This window comes from Anopheles maculipalpis, chromosome 3RL, assembly GCF_943734695.1.
Source record: "Anopheles maculipalpis chromosome 3RL, idAnoMacuDA_375_x, whole genome shotgun sequence".
NCBI classification, from domain to species: Eukaryota; Metazoa; Arthropoda; class Insecta; order Diptera; family Culicidae; genus Anopheles; species Anopheles maculipalpis.
Window position 1 is genome coordinate 86966770 of NC_064872.1, and position 24957 is coordinate 86991726.

General features: G+C 43.9%; 4 protein-coding genes across 4 annotated transcripts in view; 1 reads left to right on the forward strand and 3 right to left on the reverse strand.

Moving 5' to 3' along the window:
* The window catches only part of LOC126562004 (motile sperm domain-containing protein 2-like), a 332954-nt gene that overhangs the window by 297579 nt on the left and 10418 nt on the right, over positions 1-24957 (forward strand). The gene's annotated exons all lie outside the window — the stretch shown is intronic.
* Positions 1-24957, reverse strand: part of LOC126561706 (transcription factor 25) — a 140948-nt gene that overhangs the window by 37789 nt on the left and 78202 nt on the right. The window lies entirely within an intron of this gene.
* The window catches only part of LOC126562725 (protein lifeguard 1-like), a 195583-nt gene that overhangs the window by 23846 nt on the left and 146780 nt on the right, over positions 1-24957 (reverse strand). The window lies entirely within an intron of this gene.
* LOC126561128 (uncharacterized) overlaps positions 1878-24957 on the reverse strand; it is a 100214-nt gene continuing 77134 nt past the window's right edge. The window contains exons 4-7 of the mRNA XM_050217072.1: positions 10145-10573; positions 8008-10041; positions 7504-7935; positions 1878-1894 (exon numbers count right to left, since the gene is read on the reverse strand). Coding sequence (XP_050073029.1) covers positions 1878-1894; positions 7504-7935; positions 8008-10041; positions 10145-10573 — 2912 coding nt within the window. The remainder of the gene's footprint in view (positions 1895-7503; positions 7936-8007; positions 10042-10144; positions 10574-24957) is intronic.

The window sequence follows — 24957 nt, forward strand, 5'->3', positions numbered from 1 at the left end:
TACTTCATGGACACCACCAAGTTTTGTTGTCTTCCTTTTTACTTTACTAATACTACTACCGTGTTCGACTGTTTCTCTTCTTCTTCTTGGGCTGGAACCAGCCAGCTTGCAAGTTTTACTTAATGTTTTCTCTTCCACCCTCTTTCACTTTCTTGTAGTCACTTTCCTTATCGATTGTTTTTTTTTCCACATGAATTATAACACTCTTTTATGCGAAGACGAAAAAACTGTAAGAAAAAAGATATTTTTTCTTATCCCCCCTTTTCCGAGTGTAAAGGACAGTTGAGTGTTTTAGAGTTTTTTTTTTGTTTATTCAGTAAAAGAGAAAGACAGACGCGAACACACACACATGCTCACAATTCGAGGAATACCAGCTCCTTATCGTTTTGTTCGTTTAAAAAGGATGATGAAAGGATGCTTCTTCATGCTCGATGGTTTGATGGTGACAATTAGAGATATATACTAGAGAATGGCGGTTCTTGTACAAAAAATCGGCCCAATCAACTTTTACGGTTGGCGGTGGTGATGATGATTGGCGATCATTTTGTTTCTTCGAGGCGAGCAAACGATTTTTCCAACCATTTTTCCTTTGGAAAGAGAATGGTTCTGCAATGAACGGGGAAGATGGCAATTTTTCTAGTAGTTCTCTCCCTCTCTCTCTCTCTATCTCTCTCTCTTTCTCTCTCTGTGCGTTTTACACCTTTGGCGGTATTGATTAGTGATCGGTATGATGGATTGTATCTAAAGAGATGTGTACATAAGCTCTCTCCAGGTAGTAGGGAAGGATTCGTTCCTCCATTCCTGGCTCCATGTGTGGTAATGGTATATTTGGTGAAAAAGGTCGTCGATTTTGGATTCTCTATCTGTTCACTTTACTATTCCCTTTATTTATCCACACACAAACACACACCTTTCTCGCCATCGCGCTTTGCTTCACGCTGTTTTTAAGCACCGTTTTCTAACTAAATTGGGTATAGGGAGAATTGGGAATATTCATATGCTTTTGTTTCCCCCTTATCCGTTAAACGGGGGCTTTATTTGTTACTTAATTTTGCCTATTCTCTTCTTTTCTATTTTACTACTACACACTACAACACCAATGCACACTTAGCAACGATTGTTTCTGTTTTTTGTTTTGTTTTCTCTTTGTTTGCTGTTCTTTAGTCTATGCTAATATGCTAAACGACTTACGTGATGCGTTTATCTGTTTTTTTGCCTTCTTCCGATCGTTAGTTTCGCTTTCTTCTTCTTTTCTTTTACGATATTTCCTTCTCTTTGTGTTTTCTTTTCTCTTTCGCAACCACTAGAAAGTAAATGGAAGGGATGGTTTTGCTTGTTTTGTTCTCTCTCTCTCTCCCTTTTGTTTTCTTCTCGCTTTTCTTCTTTTTGTTTTCTAACGATACACACACACACACACACACACATCTCGCTAATGATTATTCATTTTGTTTTGCAATGAAACATGATCAGTCCGCTTATGTTTTATAATGGGTTTTCCGTCTTCATCTCTTTTTTCTTTCTCTTTTTGCTTGTCTCTCTATGCTGCGTCGTGTGTAGCATTTTCAGTTCCGTTTTACACGTTCTATTCGATATAGGCGGGAAGCATCGGTGGTAGGAATGAGCAAAAAGAGGGGGGATGGGGAGGAGGGAGCCGCGGTTTTTCTTTCCTTTTTACTATTTAGTTCCTATTTTGTTCCTCTTGCAGGAAAATGATATTTTGTTTGTCCAATGGTCGCGTTTCGCGCTCACGTTTTGCTCGCACGTAGTCTCTCTCTCGGTTGTGCCTTCGACGATAAGGGATGGAATGATGGAATGGCGAACGACAAGTAAGTGTATTTTATGTAGTACAAATTAAAACGCTAGCCTTCTTCGGTTGTCTAGTGACGAAGGGTGCCTGCAAAGCAGTAGAAAGAGAAGAAAAATTGTATTATTAATATTTATTTGAATAGATTTAATTAACAAGCTTATTGTAGACATATTGAACAACAAGGAAACAAGGTTGAAAAGACTTATGAACAGCAATTACAGCGAAACACAAATGTTCGTGCTAATCCATTCGCAAGATGAGACGTTGTTTGAGTAGTTGTTGTGTACATCTTTCTCTATCTCCTTCTCTTGATTTTGCCACGTTTGCTTGCATCAATTCATTAAAATCCTTGAACCATAAAGCTTTTTAATTGGTGGCACTGAGAGCCGGAACGGTCTTTTGTGCATTTTGTTGTTGTTGTTGCTGCTTTGCTTCTTTTCCCTTACACAACTTTTATAGAAAGTACGGTTTGCATGTGTGTGTGTGTGTGTTTTAGCTTACAGAAAGCTTAGCAGAAGGAACCAAACAAAAAAAAAAACCTCCCCGAACGACATGTTAGACCCACTTGAACTATGTCTTCTCCACAATGAGTGTATGCCAATGACTAAAGAGCTGAAGGATGAAATCACTTTCCTCGCCCGATAGAGATGCATACGGTGATGCCGGGGAATATTGTGGACCCAGCATCTCATCGGTAAACCACTCCGGATGCAACCACTCCTTCGGGTTCGCATATATGGGGTGCATAAACCATTTCCTGGCGGGTTTCGAAAGTATTGGTTCGAGTTGTTTTATAACTTTGCTTGCTGCCTTGCTTTGCGTGTGTGTATTTTTTACAGTTTGGTTTACTTATATTCCTAACGGAGCTAGTGAGCGCGAGGGAACGGAAGAGCAGACAGAATCGGTGGCAGAGAAAATCCATCTATCAAAGTTTTCCGTTCTCCTGGTGCTTTGATTAAGGTAAACAGGAATAAAAAGGGAGAAAAAAGCAGGAGAATGAAATATCTATGCAGCTTTTTACATCTACAGGTAGCGTGCACATTCCCGAGATGCATTGGAATATATTTCCCCGGTTCTGGGACTAGCTTTTACCATATAGACCGCAGGTCAGTATGGATGAGGGTAATATTTTTGCAATCGTTCCGGTAATGGTGAAAAAACGAGGTGCAGCTTTAGTCCTTCTCGTCTGCCATCTGCTCAGAACAGGGGTTTCAGGTGGTTTGTTTAGTTGTCCAGCATTCAAGCTAACAAAATGGTACATTTCGTTACAATCGAGAGTAATATCTCTTTATAATTGTAAGCTTATCTTGAGCTACTGAATATAATTGCAAATGAGTTACACCGATCTACACCGCGGCTGAAAATTTCGCCTAAATTAACCTCCTTTTTTACCGACTCTTCTTGAAGGACATCCTAGGCTTTCCATATTCTACTCCAACTATATGAGCTTGGGTACACGAGGAATTCCAACGCCTTGGGAAGATGGGTTATATGGCTAAATTGTGCGGGATAGAGGCGGCTGTCCTGGCATCTTACGGGACTTCTTATCAGCTAGGATGGGTTGGCCCTTCGATAAGACAGGAGATTCAATGGTGGACCTTGCAAGCTACCCCCAATACAATTGCAATGAAAGGGCACGAAGACATTTCGAATCGAAACGGATTGGCGACCTGGTCAAGTCTGCGGGACGTGCTCAAACCCCTAAGCATGCCAAGAAGAAAAAGAACCTCTTGTTTTAATGAGAAATGAGATGAGAATTGCGCATAACGATCGTTTCCTGCATATTTCTGAATCTTGGACTCAGACTCAGGTCAACATTAAAACATCAAACATGTTTTTCTGTGTCTTCTAGGCTGAATGACTAGCTAAAGTAATGCCGATCATACTATGCGTTACGAGGGAATGGTCTACCGGAAATATTATTTTTAACTTACTGGTGAAAGACAAGCGTGAAAACCCCTGCAGAATGATCCAAATACCACTTACATGCATCATGTGCTGTACCACTACTTCAGAATGCTCCAGGAAGCCACAGAAATTAACCCACCGAGAGCTAAAGGTTCGACGTACAAGTCGAATCGGTCTGTGTGTGTGTGTGTGTGTGTGTGTGTGTGTGTGTGTGTGTGTGTGTGTGCTTGTGTGCGGGCGCACAAATATAGACATTCTTTTTTACCTCCTTCTCGCCGGTCATCGTCGTCGTCGGGGTGGCCATTCGAGGGGCAAAAACAAGCTGTTCCGAATGATAAAGTGCCCTGGGAGAGCGCTGCTGCTCTGCGGTAGTAGAATGAAATTCTCGTTCGAAAAATGCATCACTACGGTGAGGAAGTTGCTGCACACAGGTGTGCAAGTACTATGCACCGTCGTGTTAGGCTGTGTCTGTGGAGAACCACACATCCGAAGCACCATAAATCAAAACCGGACGTCCGTATGTACGAACGCAAGCACCACACGAGATGGGCTTGGGAGAATATGCATGCGAGATTGGTTCGCGATTGGCTTCGGTGATCTCCTCCGGTGGCTTATATGCGAAACTAATGGCACTTACACTCACCCTCACGGGGTTAGCGGGTGGTTAGGGTGAGAGTAGGGGCGAAGCGGCCCAGGTACAGAAGGACACTAATCGGAGGTCAATCGGTTTATCGCTGGTATGCATCAATGGCATTCGCTCCATTAGAGTGGGCTGCAGGCCATGTTCAGATGGGATTGGAACTAAGTTGGCCTGTAATGGACACGAAAATGTCCTCTAGGCTTTCGACTTTGCATTTGGTATGTTTTTGTGGCCAAAGCTATTTGTGCTATTGGAACAAATAGTTTGCACAACCATCGTAGTACTGGAATGTCTTTCATTTGCAGAAAGTCTTATGTGTGGCTGATTTTAGATAGCATTTATCAACTAATGTACAACTCTAGCTCGTTTATTTTGCTCTTGCTTGGTTCTTTTTTTACAGGAGGAAACTTTGAAGTTCAAAATTTAATAAATTCATTGAAGATATTTCATATCAATCTGCATTTTGAATAAAAATTACGTGGCCAGAAAAAGCTCTTAAAAGTTCATTTCAAGTATCGACAAATGCATCGAAAACTATTGTGCTCCCCACGTTGTAACGAGCTAACAACGGCCCAGATGTTTGTATGAACTTTTATAACAATAATTTAATAACATACAGAGTCCATTGACGAGCAGTAAATAACTTCAGCTCCTTAAAAGAAAATGCACATTTTAAGCTCTCTTTTACTTCCCTTTAAAATTGACATAAATCGTTTATGTGGCCTTCTCCCATTTTACTGTATCCTGTATCCCTCTTCCAACTGCTTCAAAATGGACGAGTTTAGAGCATAAGCCCACTTAATCCGCTTAATAGCGATTTAGTAATGAAAGTAATGTACAATAAATATCCTTTACCATTTACCCATCAAACCGAGCATAAACAACGCAACACCACCAGTCAGCACCTTTCGAACGAACAATAAACAAAAAGGTGTGTACAAAAGATGTCTCGACCTCTCCCAAACTCACCGGCTAACTGCAGCATAACTGAAAGCTTATGCAAAACCGGCACGCAGCTCGAGATTGCGCTTGATGCCACATGAACGGATGAGACGGATGGCTCTATTCCGTAGTCACGGGCACCACGCATCCCGGATTGTCGAGCGAGTACTTCGCATATTGATCCTGTCTTCACCATCCTTTATCTACTAGCTACTGCTGGGGCGTATATTTTTCCCGTGTGGAAAAAGTGTGTGTGTTTCATGTCCTTTTTGCTTTGCTCCACTGTACACCACTGCCCGCTATCGTCGTTTTTCCATCTTCGTTGAAGCAAGATTCAGCCAAAGCCGGAGTGAGATAGGGGCGCGTAATCGAATTCCTTACCCGTCCGGTAGGCTCTTTCCGGATCCGGTGGTACACACGGTGCGATCAAGTCGGGCGGAAAAAAGCATAAATTCAACCACCCAATTCATATGCGTGTGTGCGTGCATACACACACAGACAGGCACACAAGCGGACGGATCCAATGGGCGCGCGTGTACGTTTGTAAGGGAAAAATCTCGGCTTCCATTGAGCTACCCGTACCACCACAGTGCAATGAATATCCTTCGAACTCGTTCGCCACAACAACACCAGCTGCCCGGGTTTCTTTCGCTTTTTTTTTTGGTGGCCAATGTTCCATAGCTCTGATATTGGATTATTTGCCAAGGTGCGAATAGTGATTTCCTACTCCGTGGGAACATACAGCCTCCGGTTTTCCACCCGACCTGCCGCACCCGTCTTTTGCTTTCTAGTACAACAATTCCTCGTTTTTCGTAGCAAGAAAAAAAGAAGAGACCGATCCGCTCTCTCTGGTACAAAGGAGTTTCCCAAGGGGTAGGAAAAAGATGAAAATATATACCCGCGCACTACACTCACATCCACCAAACCTGCGCTTGGGCCATAAAAAGATATGATCAAGTTCGTGAAACGACAGCTTTATCACCGCAATGGGTTGCGGGTGCTGCTGTGCAGAAGATGCAGAAGAAGTGTTTGGTGGGTGTGTGTTTGTGGAGCCACGGCTGTCTTCCGTGCTATCGGAGTGGAAAGCCGAAAGCCAAAATCAGGTGCTGATACTTATTATTGGTAATCTGGGACCGAATGTCGGCATTTCGGTCGGGGGTTTTTTGTGCACAACAAAGGACTGGGTAGCAAAGGATCCGCAGGCAGATCCAATTCACCACCACCCATTTTGGGCGCTACATTAATTTTACGAGGCTTCCTTGGGATGGGAGATTTGCATCGTAATGCGTAAAGACAGATGGGGAGAAAACGGTACAAAGGATGGTACACGGTTTTGTGCAGAGTTTGAGTAGTTTAAGTAGTTGTTTAGTGAAATTTTAAGTGTTTCATTTATACACCCAAAGTGTTATTTGCATCATCAATTGGTGAAATTCAAATCAAATTAATCGTACCTTTCTTCTCATCGTTGAGATATGTGCCTATGTAGAGCGATTTCCGAAAAAAATGATATTTTTGTGCTTGACTGACCACTTCATCACGGTGTCCAGGCGTTCATCGAGAAAACGTCGATCTCTATAGTTGGTCCCATCCATCGCTTCCTTAAATCTTTTAGCAAAATGTTCCAAACCAAGGTCTGGCTGAAACATCAGGTCGTTCATACGTGGGCATACTTCAAATTTTTCCAGGACCTATCCACAATCAACATTGCCTCCAATTCAAGATGCTTGTCTTTAACATATAACTTCCTTGCTGTCCAGGACGATTTTCCCCAGATTAAGCGATTGCTACGCTACATTTCACGAGGTCATCTTTCTCCAGACGATGTTGAGATGTCGTAAAGCTCGAATGGACTTCAATAAGCAGCCACCAAACCTGATGGTCTTGGCATGGCAGGAGCGGGTTCAAATCCAATCCCGTTCTCCCGTTGTCCTCCGACTGACTATCCAACTATGTGGTATCAGCAAGTCTAGTAAGCTATTCGATGGCCAACATGACCTAGAAGGCCGTTAAGCGATGAAGCAGTAGAAGAAGCGACCAACGAAAGTGCCAAATGATGGCCAACTCATTTGATTCTCTTAAGAGTTGAGGCTTTCGGAGAAATCTTCATATGTAGTTCCTTGGCCTGATTTTAGTTTCTCCAAGTGAAATATAGTCTATACCCCAACAGACTTCACACAAAAATCCCTGCAATATATACCGTACTTACCGGAGTAACCGATCGCGAGGACCTCGACCGGCAGGGAACCTCGTCGCCGGGAGAGCAGGCTCTCGTTGTCACCCGTTCGCCGGTGGCCCGAATCCCGCTTTATCCGGTACCACGCGTTAGAGGAGGACGAACCAGCACCACCGTTGCTACCACCGCCTGCCGCATCCTCCGACAGGATGGGGCTGAGAATTTCCGCACCACCGGACGATCGCCGCCGGATCGCTTTCTTCGTGCTGCGTCGCTTGATGCTAAAGCTGCTCCGGAGAGCCACATTGTTGGTACTTTCGCAGGGTACTGAACCGCGCCGTTGCATACCGGGGTACGCGGATGGTGCGACAAGGCTGTTGGGAAGCTGCACTGTGTTGGAAGGAACGCCACCGGCATTAACACTGCTTCCCGCCGTACTTTGGGATGATGGAAGATCTTTAGAGTCTGTGGAACCAAAATGAACCAGAATAAATATAATTTATCAAAAGCACTCGAGACAATGGCATGCATACTTACGCATGAAAGCGTCGACGGGCATCGAACCTCGGCGCATTAGATCGCATGTTTTAATGATGAACGATTTGCCGATCTCGCCGACAATTCCGACACTTGTCCCAACCTGCCCCGTTCCGGATGGTTCCGATGTCGTGCCCGGTTTCGTAGGCAAAGCCACAGTCACCGGAGCGGATCCACGCCGCCTGCTGAGACTTCGCTTCAGCATCGATGGGTCAAGGTTCTCCTTCTGGCCGAGTGATAGCTTCGGCACCTTAATCTTGCCCGCTCCGTCCGCCTGCGATGAGCCCGCACCGTCCGGTTGCTGTTCCCGCTTGATGCTATCCTTTCTGGTCGCGAGAACACGACCACGAGATTCGACGTTTGATAAAGCGGCCGCCGCTGCTGTGTTCGTGGAGCCACTACTGTTCGAGCTGGACGAGTGCGATTCGAGCAACGCTTCCGGACAGGCGCCGAGTTCCGCCTGCGAGGACATGTAGCGTGTCCGGACGTACGGTTGCAACGGTGGGAACGTTTGCTGGCGGATCAGATGTTTCGAGGTGCCCACAGTGAGCAGGTTGGCCGTGTTGCCAACACTGACTGCACCGTGCAGTACGAGATTGAGCCGATCACCACAAGCACCGTCCGTCATGGAAGCGATACTACAATCTGGCAGCAGATTCTCCGCACTAAGCGGACGTTCCCGATCAGCGGTACTGCCGGTGGAGGAACCACGAGCTCCCCGGTGTAAGCTGTCACTGTCGGAGGAGAAAATTGATAGTGAATCGGCATCGAACCGATGTTCGTCACTCTCCTGTATCGATTCCGGTGGTTGCAGGGTAAACTCAACGCCACCAGAACCTCCACCCGATCGTCCTCCGCCGCTCGATGGTTCCTTTGCCGGGAGAATTATTTTCGGTATGCAGTGTGTGGCCGGTACGGAAAGCCGTCGATCGTTACGCACTCGGCCAGCGAAACCATGGTTGGCGGACGCGACCTGAAGTGAGCTTCTTCGTCCGAACTTTACCATCGCAAACGGTACTAGCGCCTCGGAACTGTCGGACAGATCTGCCAGCTGGTGCGAATCATCACCCTCATCCTCCGCACCCTCCTCATCCCCACCATCGATGTCCTCCTCGTCCAGTAGCTCCGCGTCCGAGATTTCCGTGCGCGTTTCCTCGTTAATCTCCGCCTGCAGCTTGCTCTCCCACTGCGTCTGATTGTACTTCAGATGGTGCATCATCGAGTGGGACAGGTCCGTGCGCAGGAACCGATGCCACTCGTCCATCAGCGGCGTCACGACAAACTTGAAGAACCCGGTCTGTATCTTCGGCACCGTCGTCGACTGCCGATCGCACAGCGACGTTACCGGAAGGTTCAGCTGCCGCTCGTAATCACCCTGCCGGAAGAACTCTTCGCACACCTTCATGCTCCACTTCTTGCTGATGTCCCACGGGCGGCACGGGTTCGAAATGTCGGCACACTTGAGCGATATCTGCAGTATGAAGTGGCGGTGGGTGGTGTCGCGCATGTCCAGCGCGTCCCGGCTCAGGTAGTCGCGGAACCGGCCGATAAACTCCTGCTGCCGCGTAATGTCCGTCGCCAGTATTAGAGAGCTGATCTGTTTCTCGAGCTCGGGCCGGATGTCCTGCACCTGTTCGGCAACGCCACTCTCCAGCAGACAGCCGATCGCCGAACGCCAATGGTGATTTTCCAGCACGGACGTGTTTTCGTACAGTGCCGCCAGATGGTTGGAGGTCGCTATCAGGAACGGTTGATTTACGCCCGGATGGTCGAGATCGTGCGTGACGGCACCGATCAGCGAGGCCATTATTTCCAGCGGGCTCAGATTCTCCAGTATGCGCTTCTCCTGCAGGAAGCAGTGCATCGCCTGCGTTACGTCGGTCGCGTGGATCGAGTTGTGGTACGGGTTGGTGCTGTGGTAGCCTTCCTCGATTAAGCTAAACAATTTCCATACTCTAACTACGTCTAGGTTGAAGTGGTCCAGCAGCCCGTACCAGTGGAACAGATGAACACATAATACCGGCAGTGAGCGTCCTGTAGCAAAACACAACAAATTGGAAGCAAAATAAGCGGGGAACTTTATTTAGTACAAGAGCTTTATAGTTTGGTGCCACTGTGGGCACCCAGTCCAACTTACCACCGGTCACCGTCTCGAGCGTGAACGCGTTAAAGCGCCAGTGATGCACGCGATCGAGAATACACTGCACCTGCCCGTGCAGCACATCGTCCAGGATGGCTTGATCGAGAGCGAGACTGCGTGTCAGCAGCTTCTTTCTGCGGCGCTTGTGCATGGTTAGGAAGCGTCCGGTGCAGGCATGCCGCCGCCGGGGCAACTCTCCTCGCTCCTCTGCCATCAGTGCCTCGAACAGGGGTCGATCTTGATCGGAGATTCTTCGCAGGTTGGTGGTCGTGGCGGCTGCTGCCCTTGGATGGCCGTTCAGTGCTCCTTCGTCGTCGTCGTCGTCTCCGTGCATTAACATTACGGTTGGGGTTGTACCGGTGGGCGTCGTTAGCGCCACGATCGTCGTCGTAGCAGCTGCTGTCGGTGCGTTGCTCGATGTGGTTGCTGCAATAATTGGAAAGAATGAAGGAAAACAAAGCCACGAGTTAAAAGAAACGGTTTGAATGTGGTACTTATTATAGGCATAGTTTCTTTGATTTTTTCAATATTTTGTTTTATGTTTTGCTTATCTCCGTATTGCGTTTTGATCATTCTTCTTTTGTGTATCTTTTCCTATTATTTTTCTATATCTTTTTATACAACTTCAATTGTAGTGTTCTTCATAGTATTGCTCTGTTAATTTTTATTTATTAAGACGTCTGCAGGTATGAAGCCGTATAGTTATGTTCCTATCCTATACTAATCCTATCCTATCCTATCCTAATATTAAATACCTATAGCTTATATCTGTTAGGCTCAACAAGAAACAATAAAAATTTAATTTGTCTTTATGTTTGTCAAGTTTTTACATTCTTTTCTACTCTCATTTTTGTTTTTCTTCCTTTTTTTTATCAGTTTTTCCCTTCTTGTTTTGTTTTCCCTTACTTTGCTTCATCTGTTTAGTTCAAAATCTTGTCATATATTTTTTATTTCGTGTTTTCCTTTTATACATATTTTATCTCTTTTTCTAAAAAAGAATATGTCTTGGTTTCTGGAGAATGTTTCTATTTTTTTTTCATTATTTTTCAACCAATCCAATATCTGTTTGAAATCACTTTCTGCCATGGATCGTTAAATAAAACAGTCCCCAAAGATGGATTAGATAGAGCTGGATTTTTTATAGCTCACAGCACAGGGCAAGCTGTGCAGAGACATGCACAAAAACACACACACGCGCGCACGCTTTTTGCCGGCGAATGTACTTGTTCGCGTACGCAAAATCGTCCAAAAGAAAGTTTGTTTTATCGCTTTTGTAACTTCATAACCTTTGGCGTTTGTCAAAAAATGCTCCCATCGTGGTGGTTGTTGTTGATGCTGCTGCTGCTTGAGAACTGTGCGGCAAGATTTGCCAGCTCTCGCACCCCGTAACAGAAGCAGTAGCGATTGTGTTCGATGTTGGTTTAAATTTTTAATGATGTTTTCTTACGAGGTTCGCTTCGAGCGCGACAGCCACACGCGACATGAAATTAACAACAACGAAAAATAATAATAATCCACCCCAGCTAGCTAGGATAGAGGGAGAGGGAGTTAAAACAGCTTCTTTATGGGATTTTCATATGAGGGAAAAAATTGTATAAAAATGGATTTCGTTTCAGCTTCCAAAGCATAACCTTGCGAATCCGTACATCCGTATGATTAAACGCATGAAGGAAGAAAGAAAGCAACTAACCTTCCTCTACTGCATCTCGTACTACTGGAAGAACCGCGATATGAACCATATTCCATTTTCGGTTTCCGTTTCCTGTTCTCCCACCCTATCTGGCATGTGTTTTTCCCTCAACGACACAAAAGTGTCCCTTTTTTGCTTGGCCAACAAGCAAAACATAAAACTTTTTGACATTTTCCTATGCGGTGTGTGTGTGTGTGTTTTGTTAAGCGTGAAAAACTTTTTATTCGCATTCTTTCATCCTCAAAACGACACTACCACGTTTCAACACGGGTACGAAAAAGCTCCCCAAGAGCGCCATTGTGGATGCGTTTTCGGGTGACGGGTGTGTCAGGACGGATAGATGAGAAGCCAGTCGGGCAGAGGACACACTCTGTTGATGCGATTTGAAGTGAAGTGTTTATCTTGCCCCGAACCGGCTGGCTGGCAGGCTGGCTGGCTGGCAGGAGATTGTAATGGGAGGTGAACAAAAGCACTTGTTGTTTGGGGTGGACGATTCGGAGCTTCGCGTTGGTCCGTTAGAACACGAACGAAACGAAAATTGACCTGGGGATGATTCTTTAGTGATTGCCGCGCAAAAGGCATAATCGTGAAAAGTCATGCGGCCCATAAAATGATCGCCGTGCGTGTTTTGCGTCGTGTGGAGCCAGGTGCACGGTTCCCCTAAATAGTCGTCCATTTTGATGGTTGATGGTAGCAGAAAAGTGGTTGACCAGAAGCACATGTCGCTCCCGCTGGGGTAAAGTGTGAGAGCATTAAAAGCAGCATGTTATCAAACCGGCGTTTGCTTTTGGAAGGTAGAAAATTCTTCGTTAGTTGAATGTTTAAATGTTCGTTAAGCGATTTATTCATCAAGAAATCAAAAAGTCGCCTAAAAATTAATCAATTTTCGTCAGTAAAGCGTTTCCCTTCCTAAAGCCTAATGATTAGAAAAGGCTAGCAAAAAAAAAGGCTTCCCGACTGTTTTGCCTATGTTTCGCCAACTCGGTTGGAGGCCTCCCTAAGTAAGCGATTGCTCGGACACAAACACACCCACGGTGTGGCTAAAATGGGCCTCACTTTTATGCCTGCTGGGCACAAAACCGGGGTGGCACCGCACAGTGGTACAGTTCCAGCTTTCGACATCAAGCTGCGACATTACGACACTAACAATCTACTGCCACTTCTTGTGCTAACGGCCTCACGGGCCATCAGTCGAAAGCTTTAATCCTGTGCGCTGGGATGGGAGTGTTGTGTGCAAATCGAATCGTTGATGGAAAATACCAATTCCGCTACTCCGCCGCACTGGGGTAGGGCCGACTAGTCCTTAAAAAAAAAAAAAACAACCGAACCACTAAAATGATGAGTGTGTTTTTGCTACTCGCCGGCCAAAAGGTTGCCGATTTGATGTGCCGGGGCGAATGATGTGATCCAAATTTACGATGCATACGCTGGGGAGGCCGTGATTTAGTGATGGTGGGTGGTTTTCCGTTTTTTCTCTCTCTCTCTCTCTCTCTCTCTCGTTCTTCTCTGCACTTTGCTTACCACCAAAAACCGTACCAACCCGGCCATAAGGGTGCCGTCGGTCGCGTTTTACGAGCTTTCAGCATGCAGCGACACCCGAAATATGCGACAAAGCTTTTAGACCTGTCAGCAGGATAATAACGGGGTCGCTTGTCGCGTTTATTTATGGCTGGGGGGACGGTAGTGGGCAATGATGTTCCGACCATCTACTCTTTATGGAAAGCTGAGATAAAAGATATCAATATTTTGCTCTTATCCAATTTACCAATTAAGTATACCTTAAGGTATATTAAGCGTAGAGACGAAATTAAAATTTAGTTTTGATACAGTGTCCGTTTGGCTACTTAAACTCTTTATTCATCGCTGGCTACAGGCATTCCAGCTGGACATTCTCCTATGGAAATATCCAGTGATGATTTTCAGTGATAGGTAAATGAAAAATTTTATAAATGGGAAGAGACTGTATCTAAGATCTTCGAATATTTTAGATAAAAAAAGACTACTGAAGAGAGAGCATTTTTTAAATTAGTATTTAAATTTCTCGAACAAAAAAAGTTGCCCAACAACGTGTCCAGCTTTTCCTCTTCAGTTCCGTGTATTATACAAATTTTTATTCCATGACTCTAATTCCTCTTTGGGTTGAGTTGATCCGCCTAAGGATTTGTTTCTCTAACAGTGGATAAAAAAATGGTGGATTTATCAACTTTCTAAAGATCTAAACATCACTACCCGTGGGCTTCGATGAAGCATAGCAGGAAAGGACTGAAGTTATTGTTACATTTTCTAACACAGCGTACAAGCGTACACTTGATCTGTAAACACGTGTAAACTAATGCAAATGTGTGAAGAATTCACTAGAATCTTCCACTTTCCTTTCTGTTGTTGCATCAATTGCTTACACACTACAAGCTGATCGGTGCGCCGGTGAGCCCACGTGATGAGCGTTCGATTAGTTACCGGGCACAGCAATCTTGTATTCTCAAAAACCTTCCCAGAAGTACGACATTTAAACCCCAACAAGCAACAGCGAACAACATCGTATGAATTAAGTGGAAAATTCCTTCCAACATCCAACATCGGGAAAACTCTCACATTTCGTTCGAACGAAATCAGACATTGCTAAAGTGCCTGGAGATAAATAGAGGGAGAACGAGAGAGAGAGAGAGAGGGAAAGGAAGAAGGGAGCTATAAAACGGGAGAAACGATGACAATGAAAAAGAGGATAAAATCTGACAGTAAAATTTATTCCTTCCAAAACTTGTTAACCCACATAAAAACATCTTTCCGTCCCAGAGGAAGAAGAAAAAAAAGCGCCAGGGCACAAACCGGTGGGAGGCGGAATATGTCCCATTTGTTCGTGGTAACTTTCTGACATGATTTTCGTCAAGACGATGGTCGTTTCCTTTCTAGTTTTTTTTTTTAGTTTCATTTGTAAGAGGATGAGCTACAGAGAACGACAGTAGATCCATCAGTCGTTGAATCGTTTTTTGGGAGGGGATGAGAACACTGTGAATAATAGAGGGTGGAATTTGTGTTCCCAAACACACATACATTCAAGAAAATATCTATGACGAGTATGAAACGGTCGGGTGAAAACTGCATCCTCGTGTCCGATGGCTTTATCGGAGATTCCACTGGGCAAAAGGAATCAATCTCGTCTCGTCGTGAAAATTAAAGGTCACCATAATCCTGTTAAGTTCCATCCTTTTCCGTCTCTTTTACTCGTACTCATAACAGCCGAAGTGGCTACCTTTTCCCCCCTCAACGAAGGCAAAAAATCATACGCAGCAACATCACCACCATGTGAATGGTTGCTGCCTCGAAGCAAAACAGTAGCAAACAGGAATGGAATGGAAAGAGGAAAGCTCCAATTCGGTTCGGTCGAACGGACACAGCGTAAATCTAATCCCGAGAAATTGGATTCAGGAAAAGGTGGCGCGCGCGTCCCGATGGTTTTTTTTGCGGGACGCGTCGATCACAACACGCTTGGACACAATATTTCTTGCGCGGGGGTTTTGGCACGTCACAACTCGGTGAAAAATCCGCTCCCGTTGCTCGGGAGCTATACGCCACATGCCGCTTGCAAACGTTTGAAGCGACACCCCACATCAAATTGCTTCGTTATCACCGGAAATAAATTTCCGCGCTTACTGCACGATGGCATCCTTCTTCACCTGGTGCGGTACACGATGTGATGCTCGCTTGATGTATGCGTGTCCTGACAGTAATAATCGGCCATCGAGGAGTAGTGTACCGGTTGGGGTTGTTTGGTAAACGGTGAGTTGTACAATTTATTGCCTCTGGCAGCACCCGGATCGCTATTCTTGGAAAGGAAAAAAAAGCTGCCTGCCCATCGTTCCAAGGCCTGATCGATTCTACACGGTCATTCGATGACGAACCACCCGACCCGACTTGAAGCATCCGTCGTGTGCTTTCGTCGTATCTCTGCTACCGACACTTTCCCGGGAAATTGCTCTCGAGAGGAAGAGATTTAGTTTTATTGCTTCGACAACTCGCTCGACGGATTTTTGTGTGTTCGAAGCGCTTTAGCTTGCTTAGGAAAAATGGTGGTTCCCAATACGGGGCCTCGAGGTTTCTCGTTTTTCACACGAACACATCAACCAATCAAAACGCAAGCCGTAAAGATTAATTAGATTTATAATAAGATCCAGATTTTGGGATGAGTTTTTTCCGTTAAAGCGTTAAACACCCGGACTAGACGAATGATAGCAACACGATGGTTTAGTTTTATTTTATCTTAAATAAAAAGGGGGTTGAATTGGGCACGCTATGGTTATCATTTGCTGTTGTTCTTCTGCTAATGAGGAATGTTTTTTTGTTGTTTTAGGCTAAGTTCTCGGAATCGTATTGAAAGGAAATTTTAATTTTAATCCTTTTTATCATAATTGACAATGACAATGTCTTAAATCGTTTAATTCCATTAATTGTATTTAAAATTTAAACATATAATTCAAAAACTGAAGGTAAACATTTTAAGAAGCAAAAAAGCGTTGCAAGCGTCCTCTATAATCCTATCAAAGGAAAATAATCCCCATTAATAGACCTGCAACACTTACGATGAAAGTATATTGTAAACCTTAAAGGGATTTTTTTATTTAAAATCCTTCTCAACCGCTCATAAAACGCTGCCTCTTATCGTCTTTGCTCCATTGAAATACTAATGCAAAACAGAACAAAACAACGCAAAGAAAAACAGTACGCGACGTTTGAACATTTACACCCACCGGAAATGGTGGATTTCGCTTGTTGCGCTTTAGGCCTCAGTTTCACTTTCAATCTCAACATCACCACCACCACCACTGACCAACCGTCCGACCGAATCGTCACGAAAGCTCTTACACACGGGAACGGCATTTGTAATCGCTAATCCAATTGTGTCCTGCGAACGGTACCGGTATCGGTCCTGCAGCATGTGTGTGTGTGTGGTTTTGCCCGTAATACCCACGATTTCGGGACGTTCGGGACGTCCGGGGCATTAGTCTTGATTAGTGCAATATTGTTACGATGAATTCATATGTAACTAACACCCTGTAGGCTGCAGAGTGTAGGCTACCCACGCCACACACGGTAATGGTTTGTACGATTTTTTAAGGCTTAAGCCGATGATTATTATTAATATTTTCGGTTACCATTTGGGATGCGTTTCGTGGCCGGTGAAATAAAAAAAGGCCTTTGTTAATCTTGGTACGCTTGGTTGGTGATGTACATGTTATTTGTTAGAAAGAGGAAGGAAACTATTCACAATGAGGAAAAATGATATGAAGAATGCTACTTCCTAATCCTTCGGTTTATTAATGTGTGTAATAATGAGGACGAGTATTTGTCACGATATCTATATAAAGAAGACCTTGTTAAGCAAGCTCTGTCGCGTTATGATGAGATATAGCTTTCTCTAGCAAATAATTATTTCCCATTCAACCAGCACCTGACCGAAAGAAAATTAAAGTAGTATATCATAGTGCTGCCTAAGAAACGGTCCACAACTCACCACACGGCACAACATTTGTGATTTTCATTCGGGTTGAAGATAAAACACACAGCAAACTGCATACACTTAATAAAGGGAACTTCATTTGGTTCATTCATGCGAACCGGAAATTACTGACCCTTTCCCGAGCAACTCAGTACAAACAGCAGACCCAAACCCATTCCACAGAATCGGCATTAACACCGGAATCCAACAAAAAAGGCTTGGAAAGAATAAAAAATCCCACCCCAGCGTACTGCTGTTGCTAGCAAATGCATCCATACTGCACCAGGGCGAAAGGGTGTGAAGAGTAGAGAGGACTTTTTTCTGTTGTTGCAGTTGTTAGCTTTCATGGCCGGCATCAGGCCCGGTTCGCCAGGTCTTGTGCATTCGAAGCCACAGACAGGACGGATGGGTGGTGGCGGTTCGCGTCGTTCTGACATGATTTGCTGTTGATTAATAATTGTACGATTGCCTTAATTCTCAGCTCCAGGCACACCAGCGAACGTTCATGTAAAATGCACTGCAACAAAAAAACAACCTCGTAAACCAGCACCAGTTCATGGTAAGCTGTAGGAAAACGGATTTATCCCCGCTGCTCTACGTACGAAACTGAACCACTATCCTTTCAAAAGCCACAGACAGACAGACGGCAGAAAAAAAATCACACATTCAAAACCAAATTCACCTCTCGGTTAGCTTGAAGGTGTGTTTGTGTGGGTTTTTTTTATGATGAGCCGCCTCGAGGGTGCTAAATTTTTAATTAATCCCAACCACCACCGGAAGCAACTCCTGTTTTGGGCTGACAGCGACCACTACTACCACGACCGGATGTGTTGGTTTCAGTTTTTGTGGTGTTGATACTCCTCTCCTATATGTAGGGGTGATGTGGGTAGTGAAGTGACTTTAAGATTAATTCTAGAGAAAAGTTCTACAAGCCTTACGGTTAGTGAAATTGATACAAAAATATGTCCCCAAAAATAGCAAATCCTATTCTCAATAAATTGAATCCATAAAAAAATAACGTAGCTCAGACAGAGAGCAACACACCAACATCGAGTTCCACGAAAAAAGGATTATGGACACAATAATCTGATAACGATTGCGCGTGTTTTGATGGGTAGTGGACGTGCCGCCAGACGGGTGTACCATTATTCATGAAGTCTGTGTATTTTCCTATCAGGCGTGTTCCTGGAAATTCATCAACGTATTAGCATCCTACGGGTGTCTGTCAGCCGGACGGACACGCACACACACAAACGCACATAACCGGAACCATTCGTTGCATTCTAGCATAACACACAGCGAACGAACCGTATGATCCTCAACACTTTTGTATGAAAACAGAAGCTCTGGCACAGAGAAGTGAAGAGAGAAAAAAGAAATGGTCATTTATCTATCAAATCCGGGAGATGGAAATGAATTCGCATGAAAATCTCATCAAATCACGATTACCACTTTGGCGTGTAGAGTCATTCTATCGGAGACAGTGCTTTGCCGGCATTGGGAATTAAATTTCCCTTGCATGTATGTAATTGTGTTTCGTTCGGATTGGAATTATTGGTTGAAGGCTTTCCTTTCTAACTTGATTTTTTGTCTATATGATGTGCTAATGATGTTTTTCAATCAGAAAAAGCTGCGCTTTCTTGTAGCGCGAGTAAAGTATCCCTGAAGCTAATGATTGCATACTTTGAGGTATTTTCACGTTATACGTTTTGAACAGAATGTTCCTGACTATCTGAACGTTTCCTGCGGAATTTGAAGTCAACTAGAAGCATTATACTATTGTTTAATATTTTCCTAATATTTTCTGAGTTCCATACCGGATCGGCGAATTCTTGTCAACGCTATTCAACTACTTCGAGATTCTCTAAAGTATTAGAGCTGCTACTGCCAGCTAAACAGTCACAAAAAAGCTACAGTACTAATCCCAGTTGAAATTAACCATTGCATTATTTTCTGCAATTGTGTACCCTTTCCGTCCGGGCGAAATGCATAATGCTCTTCAACATGCACCATAACTTTCGGTACACCATCCCATCACTCAGCTTTATTAAGTGTTTTCTTTGAATTACCTCCCATTGTGCTTGCGGATGCCAGCGTTCCAAAGTTTCCGGACGAAGAGCGGTTTTTTATTTTACGAACCTCCTTTCCTTGATGCAACTTTTCCTTCCTCTAATTGACATTAACATTTGGAAAGTGCAAAATGCTTCTCAAGTGGTTACAGCAAACATTTCCCTGCTGCCGTTCTCTTGCTTCCAACCAACTGCCTCCCCTCCCAAAGTGCACCACAGTTTACATTGAAGCACACAAAAAAAAAAACAAAATAAAGCAGGAAATCGCACAACTTACATTGGAAAAATTCACGGAAAACAGTTGATGAGCAATGGGAACATAAACTTCACATCTCCCCAGACACACAGCGTTCACAAGTTGCGTTTTCCACTCTACGTGAAACTCTTGGGAGGTTTTTTTTCTGTTGTTCTTCGTTTGGATCTCATGCTATTTTCCCCAAACGCAAGATGTGCACACTCATTCGGTTTCGAATGTAAAGTTTGTAATTTTTTGTCTAACAACTTCACTTTGCTGTGCGAACGTTTAGTACCGCTTTCCGTCCAGCGTCAGCCAGTGATAAAGGATGGAGGCACTGTTACCTCCGGGATCTGATTTACCTCCGGGGTCTGATTCAGATTCTGTGGCTTCGAGTGTTTTTGAGCCCACTTTTCAACGTTTACCCTTTCCAATTTCTCACGCTTGGTGCACTGCTAGCCTTTCCTGCTGTTTAATAAACATACGGTAGTGGAGCAAACGGTGGCAAAAGGGATGCTTGTTGTTCACTGAAAGTTCAACAAACAAACGTCCTTCATTAGAAGATAGTGAGTTTTTTGTTTCCTTCTCTGTCTTTCTAACTTTACTCAACAACTAACCAGAAACAATTGGCACAGTTTTGCTGCTCAAATCAACGAACAAACAGGTCGCTCTAGAAATGTTGCTACAGCAAGATGGCCACATCTTTGTTCGGAAGTGTTTTTCTTCTTTCTTTTTTTTTGGCGAGAAGGCCAGCTGTTTCCGACAGCTCGAGATACTGAAATCCACTTAAGCTAATTTAATTTCTACTCCAAAGTAGCAGCAGTAGCAGTACACCAGGAAAAAAACCCTCTTTCTTCTGCGTGGCTCCCTTCAGGAAAGCCACAACCTTTCTCGGTTCTGCACTGCTCGAACAGCTAAGCGAAACTAAATGAAGGTAGAGCGCGGCAATCAAAGAATACCGGTGGGGTTGGAAACTATTCGCCTTGCTTTGCTTCCTTCGCTTCGGCCCGATGGTTTGTCACACCGGTCGGTACACAACACCGTTTACCTGCGGGCGGGCATCCGATCTACACGCTTGTCTGTTTGTTCGGATCGCCATTCGCTTCCTTGCCTTGCCATCACGGATCTAGCACGCGCACACACGCAAAAACCAAAAACTGTCAGAAACGGACCTGACAATTGCTAAATGGAAAACTGTGCAACAAAGTATTTCTGCACCTAGTGGCTAGGAGGTAGATTTTGGCAGCAATGGAACACAGCCACAGCAATGGAACACAGCCACAGGGGAGAGAAAGGGAGTACTGTTAATAACCTCAACTCCCGATTCCTTACTCCACACGCCGTTCGTGGTTTAGCTGTGCAGATCCTTCACCATCCACCATCCGGTCAGGCAAAAGGATTGCCTGACAAAGTTGATATTTCTTTATGCAAAAGTGGTACCGAAATAATGCATCCCGGTGTGCAATTTGCTTGCTGGCAGCATGTTGGCATGTTATCAAATGGTTGCGGAGGGAGGGAAGAGAAGTATGTTGTTTGGGGCGAGAGAAGGGACGAGGAGATAGTTACCTATGCGACGGTTCATCTGACGTTTGTGAAAGCTTCGAAACAGGAAGAAAGTTACTACGGCCACTAAGGCAAATCTCATTACTGGTTCTGGGTTTTTTGGTGTGGGAAAGTTGGGAGCAGATTGAGATGTGTTGGTGCTGATGGTGGAAGAAATTTTAATTGGCTCCAGATTAGTTTAGATCTGTTTGTAAGCTGAATCGTTCGGGAAACTGCGAAGTTTATTATTTTTGTCTTTTTTTTACTTTGTTCAAGAGACTGGACGATTATGAAGCTCTTTTCTCGAGCAGAAATCGATATTTTCTATATAAATGTAACTGTTAAATCATTGTTTAGGGATGTAGAAAACTGTAATCTGAGCATTGAGTATGTTGCATATCTAAAAGAGCGACTGAATTACAACAAAATGTTGGGCATTTAAAAGTAAAGGCAGTAAATTTCGATGAAACGTCCTTCTTGCAACTGAACCTCCAATTTGTTGTTTAAGACTGAATTTTCAGCTGAAAAAGGTCGGTTTAATAATTGCAACAAAATAATTCAAAATAAAATTGCTCTCACCACATAACAATAAAGAACTGGGCGCCTCCATCGACAAATTTCATATAAGAACACAAGTTTTTTAAAGGCCCCAATTTTTATGAACATATGGAAATTCCAATTTAAATTTAAAGGTAGAAATTTAAAAAATTTATATTCAGTTTTGAAATTAAATGTACTTATCTTAAAGAGCCTAAATACTAAGCAATACGGCCTGGCCGTCCTTTATGAATAAAAAAAAGAGCCTAAACACGGGATTGATAGTACAGTTTCTTGACAATCACATTTGAAGCTTTTCATTATATTTCTATCTAAGAAATATAATAGTTGAAGCAATTTGTCACTTAGAGCACTCTCTGTAGCCTCACTGTGTTTCACAAAAATTGTTAAAATGATCATCGACTCGGAAACCCGGAACACTGGAAGCACATAAACGGTGGTAGTGATTTATTTACTTATCTAACCACCCCAGTTTTAGCCCGGAAATAGCCATAAAACGGTACAACAATCAAACGCAGATGATATACCTCGTAATCGGGGGGCCACATCACACACACACACACACACACACATACACACTAAGAATATGAAAGCATGCAACGGAGACGTAACGAAACGGTCCCGCTTGAATGAAGGGATATTTATGGAGTTCCGCTTGTTTTTCCTCCTTCAATTCCCGAGTCCGCTTGCTTTTTTTTGTCTTGTCCGGGAGATTCTGCGTCGTTTTTTTTTATTTAACTCGTGTACTTCCATTCTCGAAAACCGTAGAGAGGACGTTTTCCGGTGTTGTTTTTTCTAATGTTGAAGGCCCTTACGCGGCCAATTAATTGGTGGGTCTATGTCGATTGTGATGCTGTTGCGTTGTGCCCTTTAGTGGCCTTTTTCGTTGAAATAATTGAGCAGGCGGGTGCTGTGTTTTTTTCATTGCCTTATTATGACGATAGTAGAACACGGTGACCATGATTGTGCGTGGATTTCCTGTTCCTTTGTCCATCCTTTTCCGACTCAATGCGACGCAATTGGACGGAAGTTTGCAAGTGGCAGGGCTGTTGATCCCGGAACAAAATCCGCTCCCGATCGTTGGTCGATCGGAAGGGGGTTTTGCGTTTTATTGAAGGGATACTTTTCCCAACTGCAACCAAATAGCTATCGAAGCACTTAAACCATAGGCTGTTCCGATCCTATGTAATGGGCGGGTGAAAATCAAGCTCCCCAAGAGAGGAGATCGTTTTACAAGCACAGCAAACAATTTGAATTAAATTATCATCTAATTATGCATCCCTCTTCATCGTACTTCGGTTCCACGTACGCCTCACTACGCTTGAAAATTCAGCCCTTTTACTCCTGTCTTTTTCTAACTTGAGCGAAGAAAATATGTTCCAGATATTCGAGATAAAATGGTTTCCAGGTTCCTCTTACCATTCAGCATCCCTCTTTGATGTGGCTTTGAGCTCAACAAACTGAATGATAATTTTTGTTTGCATCGAAAGAAAAAAAGCAAAACCAACCAACCAAGACCAATTGTGTACAGCTGGCAGAGGGTAGAGTAGTAGCACAACAGTATACTGCAATGCCTAATTGTGTAAGCCCAGTGGCTAAAAGGATAAGACTGCAGTGAGTGGCAACGGGGACGCGAAAGAATAGCAACAGCTCACCAGTGAATTAATTAGGCAGACAAAACAACGAAGAGAGCAGGACAAGCGTTTGATAATTGAACTATACACGCTAATTGACGCTAATGGGTTTGCGGGCGGTCTTCGAAAAGTTGAATGCAATGGTCACACACACCACTGTGTTATGTGCCTGATGAGTGCTTTCGTAGGAACTATTTTGGGGATAATTGGTGTTACTGGCCGCTGGCGCTGCTGCAATGAAACTGCCACCGGACGTGGGAAAATTGTAAACAAAATTAAATCAGCACTATGTATTTACTGCAACAAGCTTCCGGTTGGCTAAGTGACAGATAGCATGAGCTATACAACACTGAGCGACACAAGGTACAAGTTGTAATTTGTAAGTTAGGAATTGATTCCATGCAAGCGTCCAACGTGCGATTGGATTCAAATTGAAATGGGAACAATAGCTCAAATAAATGCATTCATTAAGCTTCAGTAATGAGTTTGGCTAATCTGAGAGTTTAGGGTCTCTTAATGTCATTTGAAAAAATGATTTAAAATCTGTATGTTGTTTTAGCCAACCAGGGACTGTGAAATTGTTTGGACACCAGTATTTAAATTGTTCAATTGAATCGATAATTTCAACAATAATTTAAACTCGTCGTTTAAAGTGTTTTGGAATGGTTTGATACTTCGGCATAAGGGTCTATTGGAACGAATATCGTGAATCGAATCTATTCTACATCATCCTGTTGCAGAAACGTACAATTTATCGAAAATAACAATTACGTTTATTACTAACTAAACTACTTGTTTGACCGACGCTCGGTTACCCTTATGATACTCAAGAAAACAGGATCCGTGTTGTAGTTTATCATCACCACACAGGACCACAATCCTTGGCAACCTCGCTCAACGCAATACCATTTCCAACGGCCAACCCCGGAACCTCAACATATTACATTCGAAGAATGCACAAATGAATTCCAAAACCAATGAATCCAGGCGAATCCATGCCCGGCACCGTCCCCGGCTAGTAACTTCATCATCTTCCGGACAAAACGTACATTATCCTTTGATCATACACATGAAATACACATGCTGTACGGTCGAACTGTCAAAAAGGCACACATCCCTTTTTGGCCATTCCTACTGAGGTTGTAGGTTGCCTTTCGTGGAACGATTGTCCCCGTCCGGTGGGAAAAGGTAGCGCGGGAGTTTCGTCACACGAGAATTTCATCATCGGACGTTGGGCCAATGCTTTTGGAACGAGCCCCAGCCTTGGGGTAAAATTTCTTTCCCATTTCCCGTTGGGAGTGAACGATTCAAAGAATACGACCCGCTTTAAACAGCCTCCCATCGGTGGACCGATTTGTTGGCCGCACGCTAGGGGTAAGGAAATCTCCCGGTTAGTGTAGATGTCCTTCATTCTGTCAACATTCCGCAAAAAACAGGTCGTTCGAAATGTTTGTGTCGAACCAAAATCAACCAAAAAAAAAAACGTGGAGGAAAAGATAGATCCAGTCCTTAGTCCTAAGGCACACACGCACAAACACATCTGATGTACTCTTGAAATATTTCCCAGCAAGCAGAAGATTCAGGAATG